The following is an 18,327-nucleotide window of genomic DNA, read 5'->3' on the forward strand; positions in this document are numbered from 1 at the left end:
GACGGGTTGCGGGCGGGCGGCGGCGGAGCCCTCTCCGCTGGTACCTAGGAGCGCTTCGGCGCCGGTATTGCGGGTGGGGAAACTAGGAAAGCTGCCGGACCAGGCTGCCGACACGCAAAATGGCCGCTGCCTAAAACGGCCGCCATCTTGTCCTCGCTGCTGCACGTTCGCTCGGAGGTGCAAAATGGCGGTCGCCGCCAGGATCCCGGTTCCCTCAGCCGGCGTCTGGGAAGGCCTTGCCTTTGTCTGAGAGCAGCCGGCGTAGCGCGATGAAGGTGCGACGCCGATGCGCTGCGGTATCTCTTTCTAACCTATTCATGCGCTGCAGAAGGGGAAGAGGGAGGGTAATACCCCTGGCGGTTCATTTTCGGAGACCCCCCTCCTGTGGGACTGGGAGAAACGCCGCCGCCAGCCCCACCCAGCCCCCTCGTCTTAATACTGTGCATCTCTCCTCCATCTCCTGCTGCCCCGGGAAAGTCCCGTCCCCACCCCTTTGGGGCTCAGTCAGCGCGGCGGCTGGCCGCCGGTCGGGTTTCGTCTGGCCGCCGAGAACAAAGAGCGGGCCTAGTCTCCGGATGGGCGCCGAGCCTGCAAACGGGCGGTGCCCTGCTGCCTGCGGGGAGGGAAGGGCCGGGGGTGGGTTGGGGAGGGCGGGGGTTGGGGAGGGCTCGTGCCTGTTGGGGGATCGGGTGGGCTGGGCCGCTTCCGCAGCCTTTTGTTTGGCAGTAGCCATGCCGTCTGGTCTCGCCGCCCTCGCACGCGGTTTTAAGGCTAGGCCGCCGCCTTGGGAGGATGGGAGCCACGTGTGGCGCTGATGTGGCGCTACATGAATGAAGGCTCCGATCTCTGCTTTACTCGAGAGTAAGCCGCCTGGAAGCCAGATGGGGCTGTGCAGGGCGGAGAGCCTAATGCTAGGTGTCATAGCAAGGGAGCCCCGTTTCAGAGTATATACATGGTTTCCATTCTCTCTTTGGGGGGCAGGCTTTATGACCTGTTGTCTGAACCTTAGTTATTCCTCTTTTAAGTTTCAACCGTTCATACGGAATTCGGACTCCCAAATCTGCTAAAGAAAGCGATATTAAACATATCCTCTGTAGACAGACTTGGTTCTCAAAAGGCTACAATACAGGGTATTAAAAACTAAAATACAATCTATGTAGTTTTTCTTGTGTGTCACTTACCATCGAGATTCCTGGATTTTGAAGAGATTTATAATGCAGACTTTGTTTTGAATTAATGTGTGCAAAATATAGATGGGGAAAACTGGCATCTTGAGCAGACAGTAACACTAGGAAATTAAGCAGAGTAGATCAGAGATCTAAATTATTGACATTATATTGATTTATACTGCAGTCTTAGACATGTCTATTCAGAAGTAAGCCCAGTTGAATTCAGAGGGACTTACTCCCAGGTAAGTGGAGTTAGGATTGCAGCTTTGGGCTTTAACTCTTAATCGTTTTTGTTTTACTAGTGAGACTTTGGTAATAAAAAACTTACAATGTAAACTTTGATTGTCTCCTAGGTTTTGTTTTTCCCTATCCTGTCAATTTATTATTCTTTTGAAGATTCTTCATTGTCAAGCCGCCAAAGTGGAGAGTGCGATTGCAGAAGGGGGTGCTTCTCGTTTCAGGTATGTAAAACTAGATTTTATGGTGAAGTAGATGGAAAAACAAAGCAGCTTAATTGTTAATGCCTTCTGTTATTTAACAACCTTGATCTGCCTGGGAGCAAACAGTGCAGTCAAATGTACATGGCAAGTAGTGGTATTACACTAGTGCAACTGAACCGTGCATGGCCTTAGACAAGGGAGTCTAGGGCACAGGGAATAGCAGGGTTACTCCTCCCAGTCTCTTAATTATGTTGCAACTATAAAATGTTAATAGTGTAATCAAGATAGGCAAGACCTGTAGCCCACAACTCACATGGATATAGCTGTCAGAAAACAATACAAAGGCGCACAAGAAGATAGTACTCTGCCCAAGCCTCTGAGCAAGATGTTTCTTCCCCTGCTCTAGTGCCACTGCTAGAAAACTCCTTGGGTTGGTTGGATTCTAAAATACTAATCTAATACAAGTTGCTCTTGTTGCAAAACAACTCATGTTAACACGTTGGGGACTTTTTTCTAATAGTGCTTCTTCGGGCGGAGGAGGAGGTAGGGGTGCACCTCAGCACTATCCCAAGACTGCCGGCAACAGGTACGTCAGCTTAGTATTTTGAATACTGTGGCTGTGGCTTCATGAAATGAATGGGGGACTACGTTTGGGGATATTTCAGAAAAGTTGAAACATAAGGTTTAGTTTGCAAAGCTGTTAATTTCTCAGTCTGGTTGAGTGGTAAATTGGAAAGAAAACTAACCAGTGTAGCAAACACCAGAAAAACTTAACCCAGGAATTATTCAAATGATACTTACGTTCCACATCCTGTTGATATGATACTTGTGATATCCATGCTGCTGAAGAAGGTGGAGTAAAAAGTAAGGAAAAGGGAGTAGTGGAAATGTCATTCAGTCTTGAAAGCTGGTCTTGGTGAATTATAGTTTTAAGTGGAACTTAAGTGTCCTGCATTAACATGGGAACATATGAGTTCTAACCTTTGATTCTTGTGTTTACAAAATAAAGCGAGTTCCTGGGGAAAACCCCAGGGCAAAACGCTCAGAAATGGATTCCTTCACGAAGCACTAGACGAGATGACGACTCCGCAAATGACAAAGAAAGACACGATGCAATCTTCAGGAAAGTAAGAGGGTAAGTTCTGAGAAAAAGGAACTGTGACTAGAAGCCAATGGCCAAGAATCAGCTGATTGCTTCATATCAATATGTGAAATGCACTTCCCACTGCTTTTTTTGGCCATTGTTTTCCACCTACATTTGGCTAGATCACAATCCTGCAGCATTTACTGGCAGTATTCCCTGTTGGACACTTGGATCAGGCATGCCCAGGTTATGACCCACCAAGGGGAATGCGGCCTGTCTTGAGTTAACACCTAGGATGCTTGACAATCATCTTGACTCTGTTTCAGGGAGAACGCAACAATGGAAAGCTTTTACTGAGCTTGTGCTGGTTTAGGGTCAGGTTGGTGGGTAAAAATAGCATGTGCTGGCATTGTGTAGGCCCTAGATCTAAAATTGTTGTGCCTTCAGGCATTCTAGCCCACAGTTCTGAAATCTGCACACTTTGAGGTCTCCCATATTGTGCCAGACTTAATCTTCGAGTTTTGCCCCAGTCCTGCATTCTCCTTGGCACTTGCATTTAGTAGTTTCATGTCTCTGTCACCCATTGTTTATTTAGATTATTGCTGCTTCTGCATTGCATTTGTACAATCTTAAATGGATTCTGTACCTTTTAAACTTTTAAAGCTAGGCTAGAGTTTTGACAGGTACTCCACCCATCATGCCCACAAACCAAGGGATGTGCCTCCTATCATATGTTTTTTTGACTGCTGCAATAGTAGAACCATTCAGAGAACTGCCATCACCTACACCTGACTACCCTAGGTGGGATTCACCTAACCAGACCCGTCAGTGAAAGACTTGTGCTTCTGCAATGGGGCTTACCTCTGCATGGCTGCTGGGCTTCCAAAATTGAGACATGGGTTGGAAAAAACCCTAGAACAGGGCACAGGACGGAGAGGGGGATTGTTGTGAGCGTGTGGCATTGAATTCCAGCCCGTCTTTTGATCTTTTTCTCCTGCCCTTAGCATATTTCCTGGCTTTAAATGTTGTGGAGGATTGCCCAAGTCCTCTCCTATTACCGGTAGTCTCCTCTTGCTTGTTTCAAGCTATATTCATCTGTCCTTACTACGGTTTTGGTTTTGTTATCCTCTATACTCCCTTGCTTCAGTATCTTTGTAACTTAGTTTTTTTATATCCTTCGCTGTCCTCAGCCTGTCCTACTGTGGGGTTTTAAACCAGCAATACTCATGTTCCTTCACAGAAGTTGAACTGTAATCTACTTAGTTTTTGAGTAGCTCTCTATTTGGTGCCATCACACCACCTCAGCTAGTTGACAATGGAAGCTTGCTTTATACAAGCTCAGCACAAAATAGATAGAATACACAATATGTTTGCAACTTTTCCTGCAAGAATCGCATTGGAACACGAACGCTTAGGAAAAGCTAGCACTGGCTATGGATTCCTAAACATTTTTAAAAGCCACCTATAATAAACAAAGCTAAAAAATGGGATTCTGCAGAGATGCTTATGCAGTTTCCTTGTTTTGTTTCCTTTTAGCATATTAAATAAGCTTACTCCTGAAAAGTTTGACAAGCTATGCCTTGAGCTCCTCAATGTGGGTGTAGAGTCTAAGCTCATCCTAAAGGGGATCATACTGCTGGTAAGTGAATATACACTTATTAGAAAAATTGTGATTAAAAATTATTCTACCATATAATGCAGGTGTAACAGGTGGGTAGGGGACAAGCTTGAAAGGTATGCATCTAGAACAGCTTTAGCACTGCTCCTAACTTGATCCAGATTGGATAGAGTCCCTTGTCTGATGTCCATTAAAGGGGATAGCAGGAGGACTCTCAAAACATTACAGACCTTTTCATTCAACTAATTCCAATCCAATTATGCTTCTGTTGTGAAATAAAGTTCTAAATAGGAACTAGGGATGCGGGTGGCGCTGTGGGTTAAACCACTGAACCTAGGGTTTGCCAATCAGAAGGTCAGCGGTTTGAATCCCCGTGACGGGGTGAGCTCCTGTTGCTCAGTCCCTGCTCCTGCCAACCTAGCAGTTCAAAAGCATGTGCAAGTAGATAAATAGGTACCGTTCTGGCGGGAAGGTAAACGGCGTTTTCGTACACTGCTCTGGTTCACCAGAAGCGGCTTAGTCATGCTTGCCATGACCCGGAAGCTGTACGCTGGCTCCCTCGGCCAATAAAGCGAGATGAGCGCTGCAACCCCAGAGTCGTCAGGGGTCCCTTTACCTTTTAAATAGGAACTACACCCCAAAGTAAATTTTCTATAAACAGTAACTTTGGGTCTGATCAGTTGTTGTCTGAGCAACCACTTTGTTTATCTGTGCTTGCAACCTTTCTTCACTTAGCAAGTAGTGTTGCATTTTCATGAGCTGATTTTCATGATCCTTGTGACCACTCATAGAAGAGACTTAAGTAAACCAGAGTAGTTTGTAATTTGACTTGCATAAACAGAAAATGATTATAACCCTTTTATAACCATTTAAGATGAAATACTATTGTAAACAATTTTAGTTTTTGGGAGCAAAAATTCCCAGGTTTTTATTACTGCATTATCTTGCATCTTGAGGAATGATTCTTGCACTGTATTGGAGCAATGAGTGTAGCTTCACAGCAATCTCCTAATCTCTGCATCCAGTTCTATGACAACATTGGATGGAGGGGGAGGCAAGAGTACGATTATCTGGTACCACACAACTGTCATTGCCAATTGAGAAACCTCAGAATAATTTGCCTAGTATGGGGCACTGCTAAGGCAGTCTGGCAACCAGTCAAAAGTCAGCTCTTTGCTTCCCTTACTCATTGTGGGGTCCCAGAATAGGGTATCTATGGGTGTGTGCTACAGTCACATCAAAGCGAGTATCGGAACTTATTGAATAGCCAATATGCTTGCATTGCACTGATTGCTAACATTGGGAGGGGATAGGGAAAGGGAGGAGTTGAACCTGCAGCTGTGCACTTAGCATATCATGCACAAATGGAGCAAGATGGGATCTGCTGCTGAAGAGTTATTTATGCTCTGGTTCTTCCAAATAACTCGGGAAAACTTCTTTTCTAGATCGTAGACAAAGCCCTTGAAGAGCCAAAATATAGCTCGCTATATGCTCAACTATGTCTGCGACTGGCAGAAGATGCACCCAACTTTGATGGCCCATCAGCAGAGTGTCATCCAGGACAGAAGCAAAGCACAGTGAGTGAAACGTCTGTCAAACTAATGCCAATTTGAGAATTTGTTTTGTGTAACTACAAGGTATTAAATTACTGCCTTTTTATTTCTAGACATTCAGACGCCTCTTAATTTCTAAACTTCAGGATGAATTTGAAAACCGCACCAGAAATGTTGATAGTAAGACTTCAAAATAATTTTAATGTAATTCTTGTTTTGCTTCATATGTTATACAAACAGAACAAACATCTCTTATCTCTCTTTTTTTAAAGTCTATGATAAGCATGATGCCCCCCTCCTCCCCGAGGAGGAGGAACAGAGAGCCATTGCTAAGATCAAGATGCTGGGAAACATCAAATTCATTGGAGAACTTGGCAAGCTTGATCTTATTCATGAATCTATCCTTCATAAGTGCATCAAAACAGTAAGTGCTTTTTTCAGAAAATTCTAATATGTGGAAGAATAACTGTCAAGGTTTTACATTGATATTTAGTTTAGTGAGATTTTATACGAAATGTACTGAAATGGTAACAAAAAACTAATAAGTGCCATTTTAATTTTTTTGCTTTAAAATTCAGCTTTTGGAAAAGAAGAAGAGAGTCCAACTCAAGGATATGGGAGAGGATTTGGAGTGCCTCTGTCAGATAATGAGGACAGTAGGACCTAGACTAGACCATGCAAAAGCCAAGGTAAGCACTGCCTAAATTGCATAGGTTTGTTGCTGTCTTGTAGTTTTTATGTTTATGCTCTTAGGAAACAGTATAGTGGTTTTGTGTGTGCATTTATGGCAGCTTATTTTGTACAGAAGTATTGCTATGGCAGTCTGGAGTAGACATTGCTGAACTTGCACTGTGAAACATTCAGTAGTAAATAGCTGCTTTGGAGCAGGACTGTTAACTAGGAAAAATTGAAAGCCAGAACCAAGACATATTTCCTCTGGTCTTATTTAGACTTGTACATGGAATCTTCTGGTTCCAATCTATGTATAAATTTTAAAGAGGTTTCTGATGATGTGTGTTGTAAGCACTTCACTTGAATGCACATTGCAAATTTCTCTCAACAGTCCTTAATGGATCAGTACTTTGCCCGTATGCGCTCCTTGATGATGAGTAAGGAATTGCCGGCAAGGATTCGTTTCCTGCTGCAGGTAAGAGCATAAATTTGTTTATTTTGGCAGGTTATGCATTTTGGCATATGTCCTTGAACTTAATATTCTGTTTCTTTATTATTTAAGGATACTGTGGAGTTGAGAGAACACCGTTGGGTTCCTCGCAAAGCTTTTCTTGACAATGGACCAAAGACTATCAATCAAATCCGTCAAGATGCAGTGAAAGTACGTATTTATCTAGGCAAATACTTAGGCATGTGGCTCAACAGACATGCTGCTATCTTGTTGAGGAACCCTGCTGAATAGGATGAGCTATGGTATTGGGAACGGGGTGGGGGTGGGGGTTACCTGAAAATGGATTCCATGGGCAGAGCTCACACTCTAGTTGTCCCCACTCGGCTACTGGGAATCAGCTGTGCCGTGTCACTCCATTCAGCTGGGGTTACTTGACCTTTGGGGCGGCAGGTTGCCAGCTGCAGTGTGGAGAGGCGGGGAAGTTTGCTTCTATGAGCCTTTATTACATGTGCTCATATCTGGATCTATCCCAGTGGGTATTAAGATTATGATAAATAGACTTGGGATCACCTGCTTTACCTTTATTACATAATTTAACATTTTGTTTTTAAGGATCTGGGAGTTTTTATTCCTCCTCCTATGTCTCAAGGGATGAGAAGTGACTTCTTTCTGGAGGGATCGTTCATGCCACCCAGGATGAAACTTGACAGGGATCCACTTGGAGGGCTTGCTGATATGTTTGGACAAATGCCTGGTAATTCCTTCAACTTTAGGAAGTACTAATATCTTTTCAAGGCACTTTATATAGCTATGTTAAGATAATGTAGTCTGATTGTTGGTTTGTTTTTATTAAACAGGTAGCGGAATTGGTACTGGTCCAGGAGTCATTCAAGATAGATTTTCACCCACCATGGGGCGACATCGGTCAAATCAACTTTTCAATGGTCATGGGGGACATCTCATGGCCCCTGCTCAATCCCAGTTTGGAGAACTAGGCAAATCCTTTTTGAAAAATCCAGTAAGTGATCTTAGTGAAAGCAATAGTACCCATCTGATTCTTGCAAATTTCTCTTAAGGATAACAACTATTATGTTTCTTAGTGTTAAATAAGCTTCACAGAAGGCTCTAACAGTTAATTCTTTTCTACTCAAGTAGTAGGTTCCAAGGCTTTCTGTTCCACAATTGAAAAAACTAAAATTCTGCCGGCATTTGTCTGAAGTAACTATTGTATCTTATGAATAAGCATTAATGGTTGTAAAGTGGTTAAGATTGAGCTGTAAACCAAAAAGTTTCCAGGTCGTGTTTCACCTCTGCCATGCTTAAACAAGCCATTGCATCACACATACTTATACTCACTTTATCAAAATGATCTCCAAAGTAGCTTAACATACATTACTTACTTGCTTTGAAATGAATTGTTATTATCTCTGGATAGCGAAGGTAATACTGACCTTAACAGTATTGTTCTAAAGAATGCACGTGAAGTACTCTAGACACTTAACACTATATAATAAGAGCAAGTACTGGGATGTGGTGGTCTTCATCTCCCTTTCACTCTCCTTGAAAACAGGGGCAAAGCCAACTATACCATAATCAGAATCAGGGACTTCTATCCCAACAACAAGGGTCGTCCAAGGATATGCCGCCACGGTTTTCTAAGAAAGGACAGCTTAATGCAGATGAGGTATACACTTAAGTCTGAACAGACTTGGTCCTAAATGAAATGCCCAATGATTATAAAAAGACGCGTTATTATGAGGACCAATGCTGGAACTCCCTCCCTACCTTCTGCCTCTTAACTTTTTTCTCTTTTCTCTCTTTCCGCCTGCCCCTTTTCCTCCTCTTCCTTCTCCCCTCCCCCGGGAGTCTCCAGTGTCCTATGAACAAGATTATGAGATATGAGGGCAATATGTTCATAAAGAAAGAGCAGTTGAAGTACACTGAAAGTTTCAGATAATGGTTGGGGGCATAAAGGGCCATGGTAAAATGGCATCTCCCTCAAAACTGGTTCCCTAGTCATGCTGTTGCTGAGGCTTATTAAATGCTTGTGGATAACGTGCAACTCTCGCTACAACACCAACAGAACTCTTGCTACAGAATTCTTAACATCATCTCTCTCTCTCTCCACAGATTAGCCTGAGGCCTGCTCAATCTTTCCTAATAAACAAAAACCAAGTGCCAAAGCTTCAGCCCCAGATAACTATGATTCCTCCCAGTGCACAGCCACCACGTACTCAGACACCACCTCTGGGACAGGTAAAGTTGTCCATAAACAATCTATGGCCTTTTAAACTGTGGCAGGAGGGGTATCGCTTCTGTTAACTATTGTGTGGTGTTTAATGTAACCCAACCTGGCAGGCCACTACCTTTAATGTGACTGTGGGGGTTAAGAACACAGTACAGCGGTACCTCTGGTTATGAACTTGATTCGTTCCAGAGGTCCATTCTTAACCTGAGGTACCACTTTAGCTAATGGGGCCTCATGCCGCCGCCGCCACGCGATTTCTGTTCTCATCCTGAGGTAAAGTTCTTAACCCGAGGTACCACTTCCCGGTTAGCGGAGTCTGTAACCGGAAGCATATGTAATCCGAGGTACCACTGTATCCTGAATAAGACTCTCCATAAGAGAGTTGCAGCTTATGTCTTCCAAGTCTTTCCTTATATTTAAATGTTCAGGAGATCAAAAGCTTTTACAGCAAGACCATTTTCTCCCCATGCTTGCTTCTTTGGGAGTATGTTGAAGTAAACTTGGAGACTTCTCTTGTGACCCTAGATTATGGAACTCACTTTGCCACAGAGGTGTGCATGGTTTCCATGCTGTATATTTCCAAGCATGTTTTAAAATCTTGAGCTGCTCCCCAATGGAGCAGTGTAGCTCTCCTCTACCATGGGAAGCTAGATCAGTTTGTTTGCAGCTGGCCAACCTCTTAGATAATTGTTAAATGTTTTTGTGTTGGAACGCTTTCATACTGTTTTGCACCACCTTGGGTGCATCCTGCCCACCAAAGGTGACTTTTAAATGATTTTTTTGAACATAAAATGTGTGTGTGATTATGGCTAATGGAAAAGTGAAAAGTTCATTGTGAAATGTTTGTCCTTGGTTGTGGATACTCCTGGAAGTACTCCTACTAGTGGGTCCATGTCCATTTTGAGAGTTGTGTGGCCAAATAATTCAGAGTTTGAAAACAGCAACTTAAATTGTTTCTGAGTAAATAACACTGTCACTTGTTTAATCTTCATAATGAGAACTTTTTACTTTTCAAGCCACCTCAGCTTGGTCTCAAGACAAATCCACCTCTTATCCAGGAGAAACCTGCAAAGACAACTAAAAAGCCACCACCTTCTAAGGAAGAGTTGCTCAAAATGACAGTAAGTTTCACTAACTGTTCTTTGGATTAGTGTTCAGGCAGCTTCCAGCTTCCTATGGCTGTTACAGGAGTGGGCTTCTTGTTCCATTTTATGGTCTAGTAGGTTTATTTGTGTTTTTAACTTGGAGACCTTTGGGTAACAAGTATAATAAATAATGCTATCATTATTAAGAGCAAGCATTTTTCTCTTTCAGGAAACTGTTGTAACTGAATATCTGAACAACGGAAATACCAACGATGCGGTCAATGGTGTGAGAGAAATGAGGGCGCCAAAACACTTTATCCCCGAGATGCTAAGCAAAGTAATACTTCAATCATTGGATCGATCAGATGAAGATAAAGAAAAAGCAAGTGCTCTGATCAATTTACTTAAGCAGGAAGGGATAGCCACTAGTGACAACTTCATGCAGGTACTATATACAGATTAGTAATAATTTTGAACTCTTTTGTGGTCTCGTTTTATATATTGTGGCACTCTGTTTTTTAATCATTTGATTAAGCATCTTTTGTCCATTCATATAGGTGATAACGTTTCTTAAAACTACAGTGGGACCTCTTATTTCAGTGAAGGGGGGATCCTTGGATAGGTTGTTCTGTCCACTGCTCACTCTACTGAGCAGGCTGATGCAGATGATAATACCACCCCCTTCATAGTGGGATGGACAGTCCATCTCCTTGAGTACTTCCAGTCCAGATCTGCTGGTCTCTGCTGTCTCAAGTGTATTCTGTTGTGGGCTGCATAACGGGCAGAGCCATAAACAAAAGTTTTTCCAGTTCCAAAGTGACGTAAATAGATTGGAAGAGCACTTTAAATCAGGAACAACACTTTAACCTCACATTCTGGGGGGGAATGCAGCCCTGTAGGCATCTGCCTGGCCTTTGGGGCTCTTCTCCAGAAACACCACCTCCCAGGATGCGCCTCTCACTGGCCCTATTCTATACCTGGCTGAATTGTGTCCTTAAATTATGATAATAGTTCTCGATTGGCTCAATGGAGGTGTGCAGAAACCTGAGTTTTGTGTAGCTATACTAAAATCGCATCCATAGCCCTGCCCACTTTTTTTTTCTTTTGGCAAAATAGCATTTGGCTCCCAGTGTGAATAAAGGTCCCCACCCCTGCTTTAAATGGCTTGGAAACTAATAGGGAGGGAGGAATTTGGGGGTGGAAGCATATAGCACCTTGAAGAGATAACAGCAGGCTCCAGTTGCCCACTTGAATATTGGACATCTCTAGACTTGTTCTTTGTTTTACATTGTTTGGCTGTAATAACGTGTAGACATGTCATAAAAATATAAGGAATGCAAACAAATTTTTATTTTTTCTTTCAGGCATTCCTAAATGTATTGGACCAGTGTCCTAAACTGGAGGTAGACATCCCTCTGGTAAAATCCTATCTAGCACAGTTTGCAGCCCGTGCCATAATTTCAGAACTAGTGAGCATCTCAGAACTAGCTCAACCATTGGAAAGTGGCACCCATTTTCCCCTCTTCTTGCTTTGCCTTCAGCAGTTAGCTAAGCTACAGGACCGTGAATGGCTAACAGAACTCTTCCAACAGAGCAAAGTCAATATGCAGAAGATGCTGCCTGGTAAGGAAACAAAATACTGGTGTTTCATTTATTTTTATTTTTCTAAGGCTGTAACGGGGCCTAATAAATAAAAAGTTAGGAAATAACACATTAAAGACTTGCCTCTTCAAATTGTGAACAAAAGCAGGGATTGTCACAACATTGGGTTAGGTGACAAGCCTGAATGTTAATTTGGAATTTTTTTAACAATTTGTTACAGAGATCGACCAGAATAAGGATCGTATGCTGGAGATCTTGGAAGGGAAAGGACTTAGCTTCTTGTTTCCACTTCTAAAACTGGAAAAGGAGCTCTTAAAGCAAATAAAGTTGGATCCATCCCCTCAAACGATCTATAAATGGATTAAAGACAACATTTCACCGAAACTTCATGTAGATAAGGGATTTGTTAATATTTTGATGACCAGGTAAGATGTACCATGAATGACCTTGCTGTTAGTAGCTGTGCTTTATGAAATGTGGGATTAATATTGGGGTTCATAAATTCATAATTTATATCAAGGAGTCCTTGTTAGTCTTTCATGATATAGTGTGTGCCTTCTTGTAGGGACAATGGTTGTCTATAAACAATTGAGTCAAACGTATGCTATTGTTTCAGTTTCTTGCAGTATATTTCTAGTGAAGTAAACCCACCTAATGATGAACCAGATTCTTCATCTGCTCCTTCTAAAGAGCAGTTGGAGCAAGAAAAACAGCTGCTTCTTTCCTTTAAGCCGGTAATGCAGAAGTTCCTTCATGACCATGTTGATCTACAAGTGAGTGCCCTGTATGCGCTCCAAGTGCACTGCTACAACAACAATTTTCCAAAAGGTACGGATTCAATCTTCTGTCTCTCCATGCGGGAGAAAGCACTTGAGCCTCATCTTGTTATGTGAGGGTTTGGGGAGATCTGCACTATTGGTGTTTTTTTTAAAAAAATGTTGTGCTTGGTTTGTTTTTAGGCATGTTATTGCGCTTCTTTGTTCATTTCTATGATATGGAAATCATTGAAGAAGAAGCTTTTCTGGCATGGAAAGAAGACATTACTCAAGAGTTTCCAGGGAAGGGCAAAGCTTTGTTCCAGGTAAACCACCTCTTTGTAATCTCTTAACTTGCTGCTACAACAACTTCTATAGTTGGAACTGATTTGAAGTATTTGAACCCTGCAAAGGCAAACGGGGGCATTGGAATCTGCCAATAAATTCAAAATTTTGATTTATATATGAAGCTAAATGGGGAAAAGGATTAAATTTATTTTTCTTTGATTTGTGGTATTTAGTGATTTAATAACATGGAGGGCCAGTTTCATGAGTATATAATAAACCATTTGTCATTTTTGACTATTAATGTTATAATGGCCTAATTACAGGTAAACCAGTGGCTGACCTGGCTGGAAACTGCTGAGGAAGAAGAATCTGAGGAAGAAGCTGACTAAACCAGCCAAAGCCTTAAATTGTGCAAACATACTGTTGCTATGATGTAACTGCATTTGACCTAACCACTGCGAAAACTCATTCCGCTGTAATGTTTTCACAATATTTAAAGCAGCAGTAGGTCAATAGGACTTGCTTCTGCATAAGGGTTTTTGTAGTACGTCTTAATCATAGTCTACCATAAAAATATTTTAGAGTATATTTAATGTTTAGATAACAGTGTATTAGCAGCATGCAATAATTACATCATAAGTTCAGAAGCAGTCTGTGTAAGGATCTTCTTTGATGCCAGTTACCATAGGCTGTTCGTTAGAAATCTGAATAGCAACACTGAATACTGTAGAAATGCACTTTGCTCAGTGTAATACTTGAGTTGTTGCAATATTTGATTATCCATTTGGTTGTTACAGAGAATCCTTAACTGTAATCGATGGTGGTTGCCGTAATAGTATATTGCCTGTATTTCTACCTCTAGTAATGGGCTTTATGTGCTAGATTTTAAAATCTTTGAGCCTGGGCAAGTGCACAAGTCTTTTTAAAAAGAAACATGGTTTACTTGCACAAAATTGATCATTTTGAAGAGGTGGATAAATGCCCTTGGAAGTGGTCTTTGTGGGTGTGAAATAAAATGGTGAGAAACTGAATTGGTCCCTATTATAGTATTGAAATTAAGTCTACTTAATTTATCAAGACATGTTCATGCCCTGATTTTATATACTTGTATCTATCAATAAACATTGTGATACTTGAATATCTGTTGAAATGGCTGCTCTTTAAAATTTCTTTTGTTTGAAGCTGGAATTACTTAGAATCATAGAGTTGGAAGAGACCACAAGGGCCATCCAGTCCAACCCCCTGCCAAGCAGGAAACACCATCAAAGCATTCTTGACATATGCCTGTCAAGCCTCTGCTTAAAGACCTCCAAAGAAGGAGACTCCACCACACTCCTTGGTAGCAAATTCCACTGCCGAACAGCTCTTACTGTCAGGAAGCTCTAATGTTTAGGTGGAAGCTTCCTTCTTGTAGTTTGAATCCATTGCTCTGTGTCCGCTTCTCTGGAGCAGCAGCAAACAACCTTTCTCCCTCCTCTATATGACACCCTTTCATATATTTGAACATGGCTATCATATCACCCCTTAACCTTCTCTTCTCCAAGCTAAACATACCCAGCTCCCTAAGCCTTTCCTCATAAGGCATCATTTCCAGGCCTTTAACCATTTTGGTTGCCCTCTTCTGGACTTGACAGATTTTTTGAGTGGTCCCCATCCTTGTGTAGTCTGAATGAAGACAAACATGCTTGGGGAGGGGGTGCTGGTAGAAACAATACTGTAAGACAAAAAAAATTGATCCACCAACAGTTCCTTATTTCACAAAAATAAAAAGCAACTGCAAATAATCACCAGCAGTCAAAAACAATAATAATAAATAATAATTGTTTATACCCCGCCCATCTGGCTGGGTTTCCCCAGCCACTGGGAGGCTTCCAACAGAAAAATGAAATAAAATAATCTATTAAACATTAAAAGCCTCCCTAAGCAGGGCTGCCTTCAGATGTTTTCTAAAAATCTGGTAGCTGTTTTTCTCTGACACCTGATGGGTGGGCATTCCACTTCTGTCTTGTCAGGATTCAACCTCAACCTGTTAGCCGCCATCCATCCAACCGCCTCCACTGGTTCTGATTTGAATAAGAGGTAGAGCTAATAATAGTCATACCTCTGGTTAAGTATGCTTCAGGTTGAGTACTTTCAAGTTAAGTACTTGCAGGCCGGTCTGGAACAGATTAATCCACTTTCCATTACTTTACATGGGAAAGTTCGCTTCAGGTTAAGTACAGACTTCCGGAACCAATTAAGTACTTAACCTGAGGTACCACTGTACTATGTAGCGAACTATATTGTGCCTGCATAGTTTTCCTAAATCTAGTCAAAGCTAGGCTTTTTCATCCTTTTAAAGCAAGAGACATTTTTATGTCCTGTTGTGGCCAATGGATGCTCTTGTTCAACTGTCTAAACCCCAGGCAGGCAGAAGACCCTCTGAGGTGGACTTTGATGTCTGGGCTGAATGATGGGGGTGGAGATGCTCCTTCAGGTATACTGGGCTGAGGCCGTAAATTTGGGGCTTAAAGGTCAGCACCAATGCTTTGAGTTGTGGTTGGAAACTTGCTGGGAGCCAGTGAAGATCATTTAGGACCAGTGCTACATGGTCCCGGCAGCCACTCCTAGTCACCAGTCTAGCTGCTGCATTCTGGATTAGTTGTAGTTTCGGAGTCACCTTCAAAGGTAGTCCCACAGAGCATATTGCAGTAGTCCCAAGTGGGAGATAACCAGAGCATGAGCCACTCTGGGAAAACAGTGCGCAAGCAGGTAGGGTTCTGCTGGTGTATCAGATGAAGCTGGTAGACAGCTGCCCTGGACTCAGATGTGACATGTGGACACCATGGATAACAGTCCAAAATGACTGCCAGGCTGCACACCTGGTCCTTCAGGGGCACAGTTATCCCATTCAGTGCTGGTGGGGAAAACACTGCTACTGATTGCTCTGGGCAAATTTCTCCACTTGAGTTTCTAATAAATGTGTAATCCACAATTCTCTTAAATTGGTCCCCTATAGGGCAGCAGAAACTGGCCAACATATTAGCATTGCACTGCTTTAGAAGATAATTGTGCTTTTCATATTTTAAAATGCAGCTTTTTGTAACAACCATTAACTATGCGCTTATTTCTGTTCATGCAAGCTGCTGGTGGGGATGGAGTTCTCTCCTAGAGCCCACACAGGCATCACCAGGTCAGTTTGCTTCTGTAGGAGAAGCTTACCTACCACCTCGCAGACTAAGTGGAAGCAGCTGGCAACTTCGCAAAATCTGATGGGGATCTATAACACACAACTCGGGCTACTCTGCATTACCCATAGGTCTGTACATTTACAATCAGCTGTTGGCAAAAATAAAAACTAGAATGACATAAAAGGACAATGTGCAGAACTGCACCCAGGACACACCCTAGAAACGTACTGGGAGCCAGTATGATAATGTTTCATCAGCAAGCTCAGGATACTCAATGGTAATATAAAGCCAAAATTCAGTTTACAACACTTCCAAATTTAATTATCTCTGAGGGTCCTAATGCACAACAATTCAATGCAGTTGGTTGGTTTTTTTTTTTACAGAAAAAGACTTTGTGACATTAATTGAAAATGGGTTTCACACACACACCAACTCCGATTTAATCAGCAGAAAAGTGGTGGACAAATTTTCCATGTAGTGAATCCCTGTGGCTGATGATGATTTGTTTAATGTTATTTTTAATCTCATCTGCTTTATCTTCAAGTGAAACAAAAAATTCCATCAAGCATGGAAACTTACCCATTGTGACCTGCCAAACTCAAACTCTATTTTTCTCATGAAAGCTTAGACTTTTCCTACATGTGTAAATGTTTTTCTCTGTATCTTGTAGGTTTAAATTCAACTTATTCTGATTACCAAACATGCCGGTGAGGTATGCTATCCCTCTGAATTGACCAAATGATTTGCAAATCCAAACCTTTTGTTCGAAAGAAATCCATTTACCACTTGTCTTAACTCACTCTTCCTGTAGCACTTGACCCCTTAAACACCAACAAACATCTGTGTGACGTAATACTGTAGGTGTAGATATTCATAACTCATCTCCTAGCGTAAGATTTCAAACAAATGTGTGTTGAATGACCTGGCTTTGATAAAGGCAACAATTTCCACTGAATTGCTAGTACAGTACTTCATGAAGTATTAACCTAGCTCTTTTGCTGCCAATGAATGGTTCATGATGTAGGAAGCAGTGATACATTTTTAACTCGCTGTACTGAGCAATTGTTTATATTGCCACTGCTTAAGAGTACTGAAAAGTACTTGGAGCTAAGCATTTGAGACTAGTTTTTATTGTGTGCACTTTGCTCCAGACATAGTGTTTGTGCATAGGTTGTCTTTCCCGCTTGAGAACCACTACTTACCAGTAGCTTCAAATCAAATTGGCACCTTTTTGTGTTACTGCATGGCCACCTTTCTTAATAGGTAAGTATGTGAAGCCTTCATGTTCATTTCCTCTAGAGGAGGTTGCTGCCCTATCTTAACTATTTCAGGTACTTTTTCATGTAACTGAAGAGATAATAGCTTCAGCATTTCTGGAGCATTTCTGCTCTACACTACTGTGAAAACTCAAGCACTGACTTGACATTTGAAGGCTGACGTTTTTCAGATGATCTTTAAAAAACAACATCCCATGGGGCTATGTTAAATCTAACCGTTTAACTCCCTGATTTCCATCAGAGCCATTGTACAGAGAGAAGAGGTTTACCGTAATTCTTCCTACCCCAGCTACAAACCTAATTGGGGCGGGGCAGGAAATCCTCCTGTAATTACAAATAGGAAAAAAGCTCCCCAGGGAGCCAGTTGGAGCTTCCATCTCAATTACCAATTGGAGTCGGGTGGTGCTTTCTATTACAATTCTGTCAAGGATTTGTCCAAGAGACAAACATCCCACAGGGATGAGTGGCTGGCAATGCTACACTGTGCCTTCTTTCAGGTCAGGATATTCTTGCCTGGCCTGCTAACAAATGCAGAGTGCTACATGGGATGTTTGTTTATATTTATTAACTTCCCATATGCAGAGGCCACATTTCCCCATAGGTGGTTACAAAGCAGCTTAACTACGGTACCAATAAAACATTGCTATAAAATAACACAGAGTTTGAAGCAAAACGAAAAGTGAGAACAGGTAAAAAGCACAAGTTCCATAAACAGGCATAATACAAGCTACTTAAAATGCCTGCTAGAATACGAAGGTCTTTATCCAGTGCCTGCAGTTAGGGTTGCCAGACTCAATAGAGGACAGGACTTCTGTGCCTTTAATTGCCCTGCTCTCTTTTGAGTCTGGAAACCTTAAAGAGAAACCAGCAGACCCTTTGTTTAATTTCCAAGCAAAGGGTCTGCTGGTTTCTCTT

At 42.0% G+C, this 18,327-nt stretch overlaps 1 protein-coding gene and 1 non-coding gene across 2 annotated transcripts; both read left to right on the top strand.

Moving 5' to 3' along the window:
• The first annotated feature begins 826 nt into the window (after positions 1 to 826).
• On the top strand, positions 827 to 14,103 carry EIF4G2 (eukaryotic translation initiation factor 4 gamma 2). The gene is made up of 22 exons (XM_035119084.2): positions 827 to 861; positions 1,523 to 1,630; positions 2,130 to 2,195; positions 2,619 to 2,744; positions 4,230 to 4,332; positions 5,757 to 5,888; positions 5,978 to 6,044; positions 6,137 to 6,288; positions 6,443 to 6,553; positions 6,928 to 7,011; positions 7,099 to 7,197; positions 7,600 to 7,741; positions 7,845 to 8,005; positions 8,558 to 8,671; positions 9,118 to 9,243; positions 10,252 to 10,356; positions 10,550 to 10,765; positions 11,685 to 11,943; positions 12,143 to 12,347; positions 12,539 to 12,750; positions 12,882 to 13,003; positions 13,289 to 14,103. Exons 1-22 carry the CDS (start codon positions 827 to 829, stop codon positions 13,352 to 13,354), a joined length of 2,811 nt encoding a protein of 936 aa, XP_034974975.2. The 3' UTR covers positions 13,355 to 14,103.
• LOC118075544 (small nucleolar RNA SNORD97) lies at positions 8,711 to 8,895 on the top strand. Its single transcript, XR_004691398.1, has one exon. It is a non-coding gene; the product is annotated as a small nucleolar RNA SNORD97 (small nucleolar RNA).
• Positions 14,104 to 18,327: the final 4,224 nt, after the last annotated feature.

This window comes from Zootoca vivipara, chromosome 1 (genome assembly GCF_963506605.1).
Source record: "Zootoca vivipara chromosome 1, rZooViv1.1, whole genome shotgun sequence".
NCBI classification, from domain to species: Eukaryota; Metazoa; Chordata; class Lepidosauria; order Squamata; family Lacertidae; genus Zootoca; species Zootoca vivipara.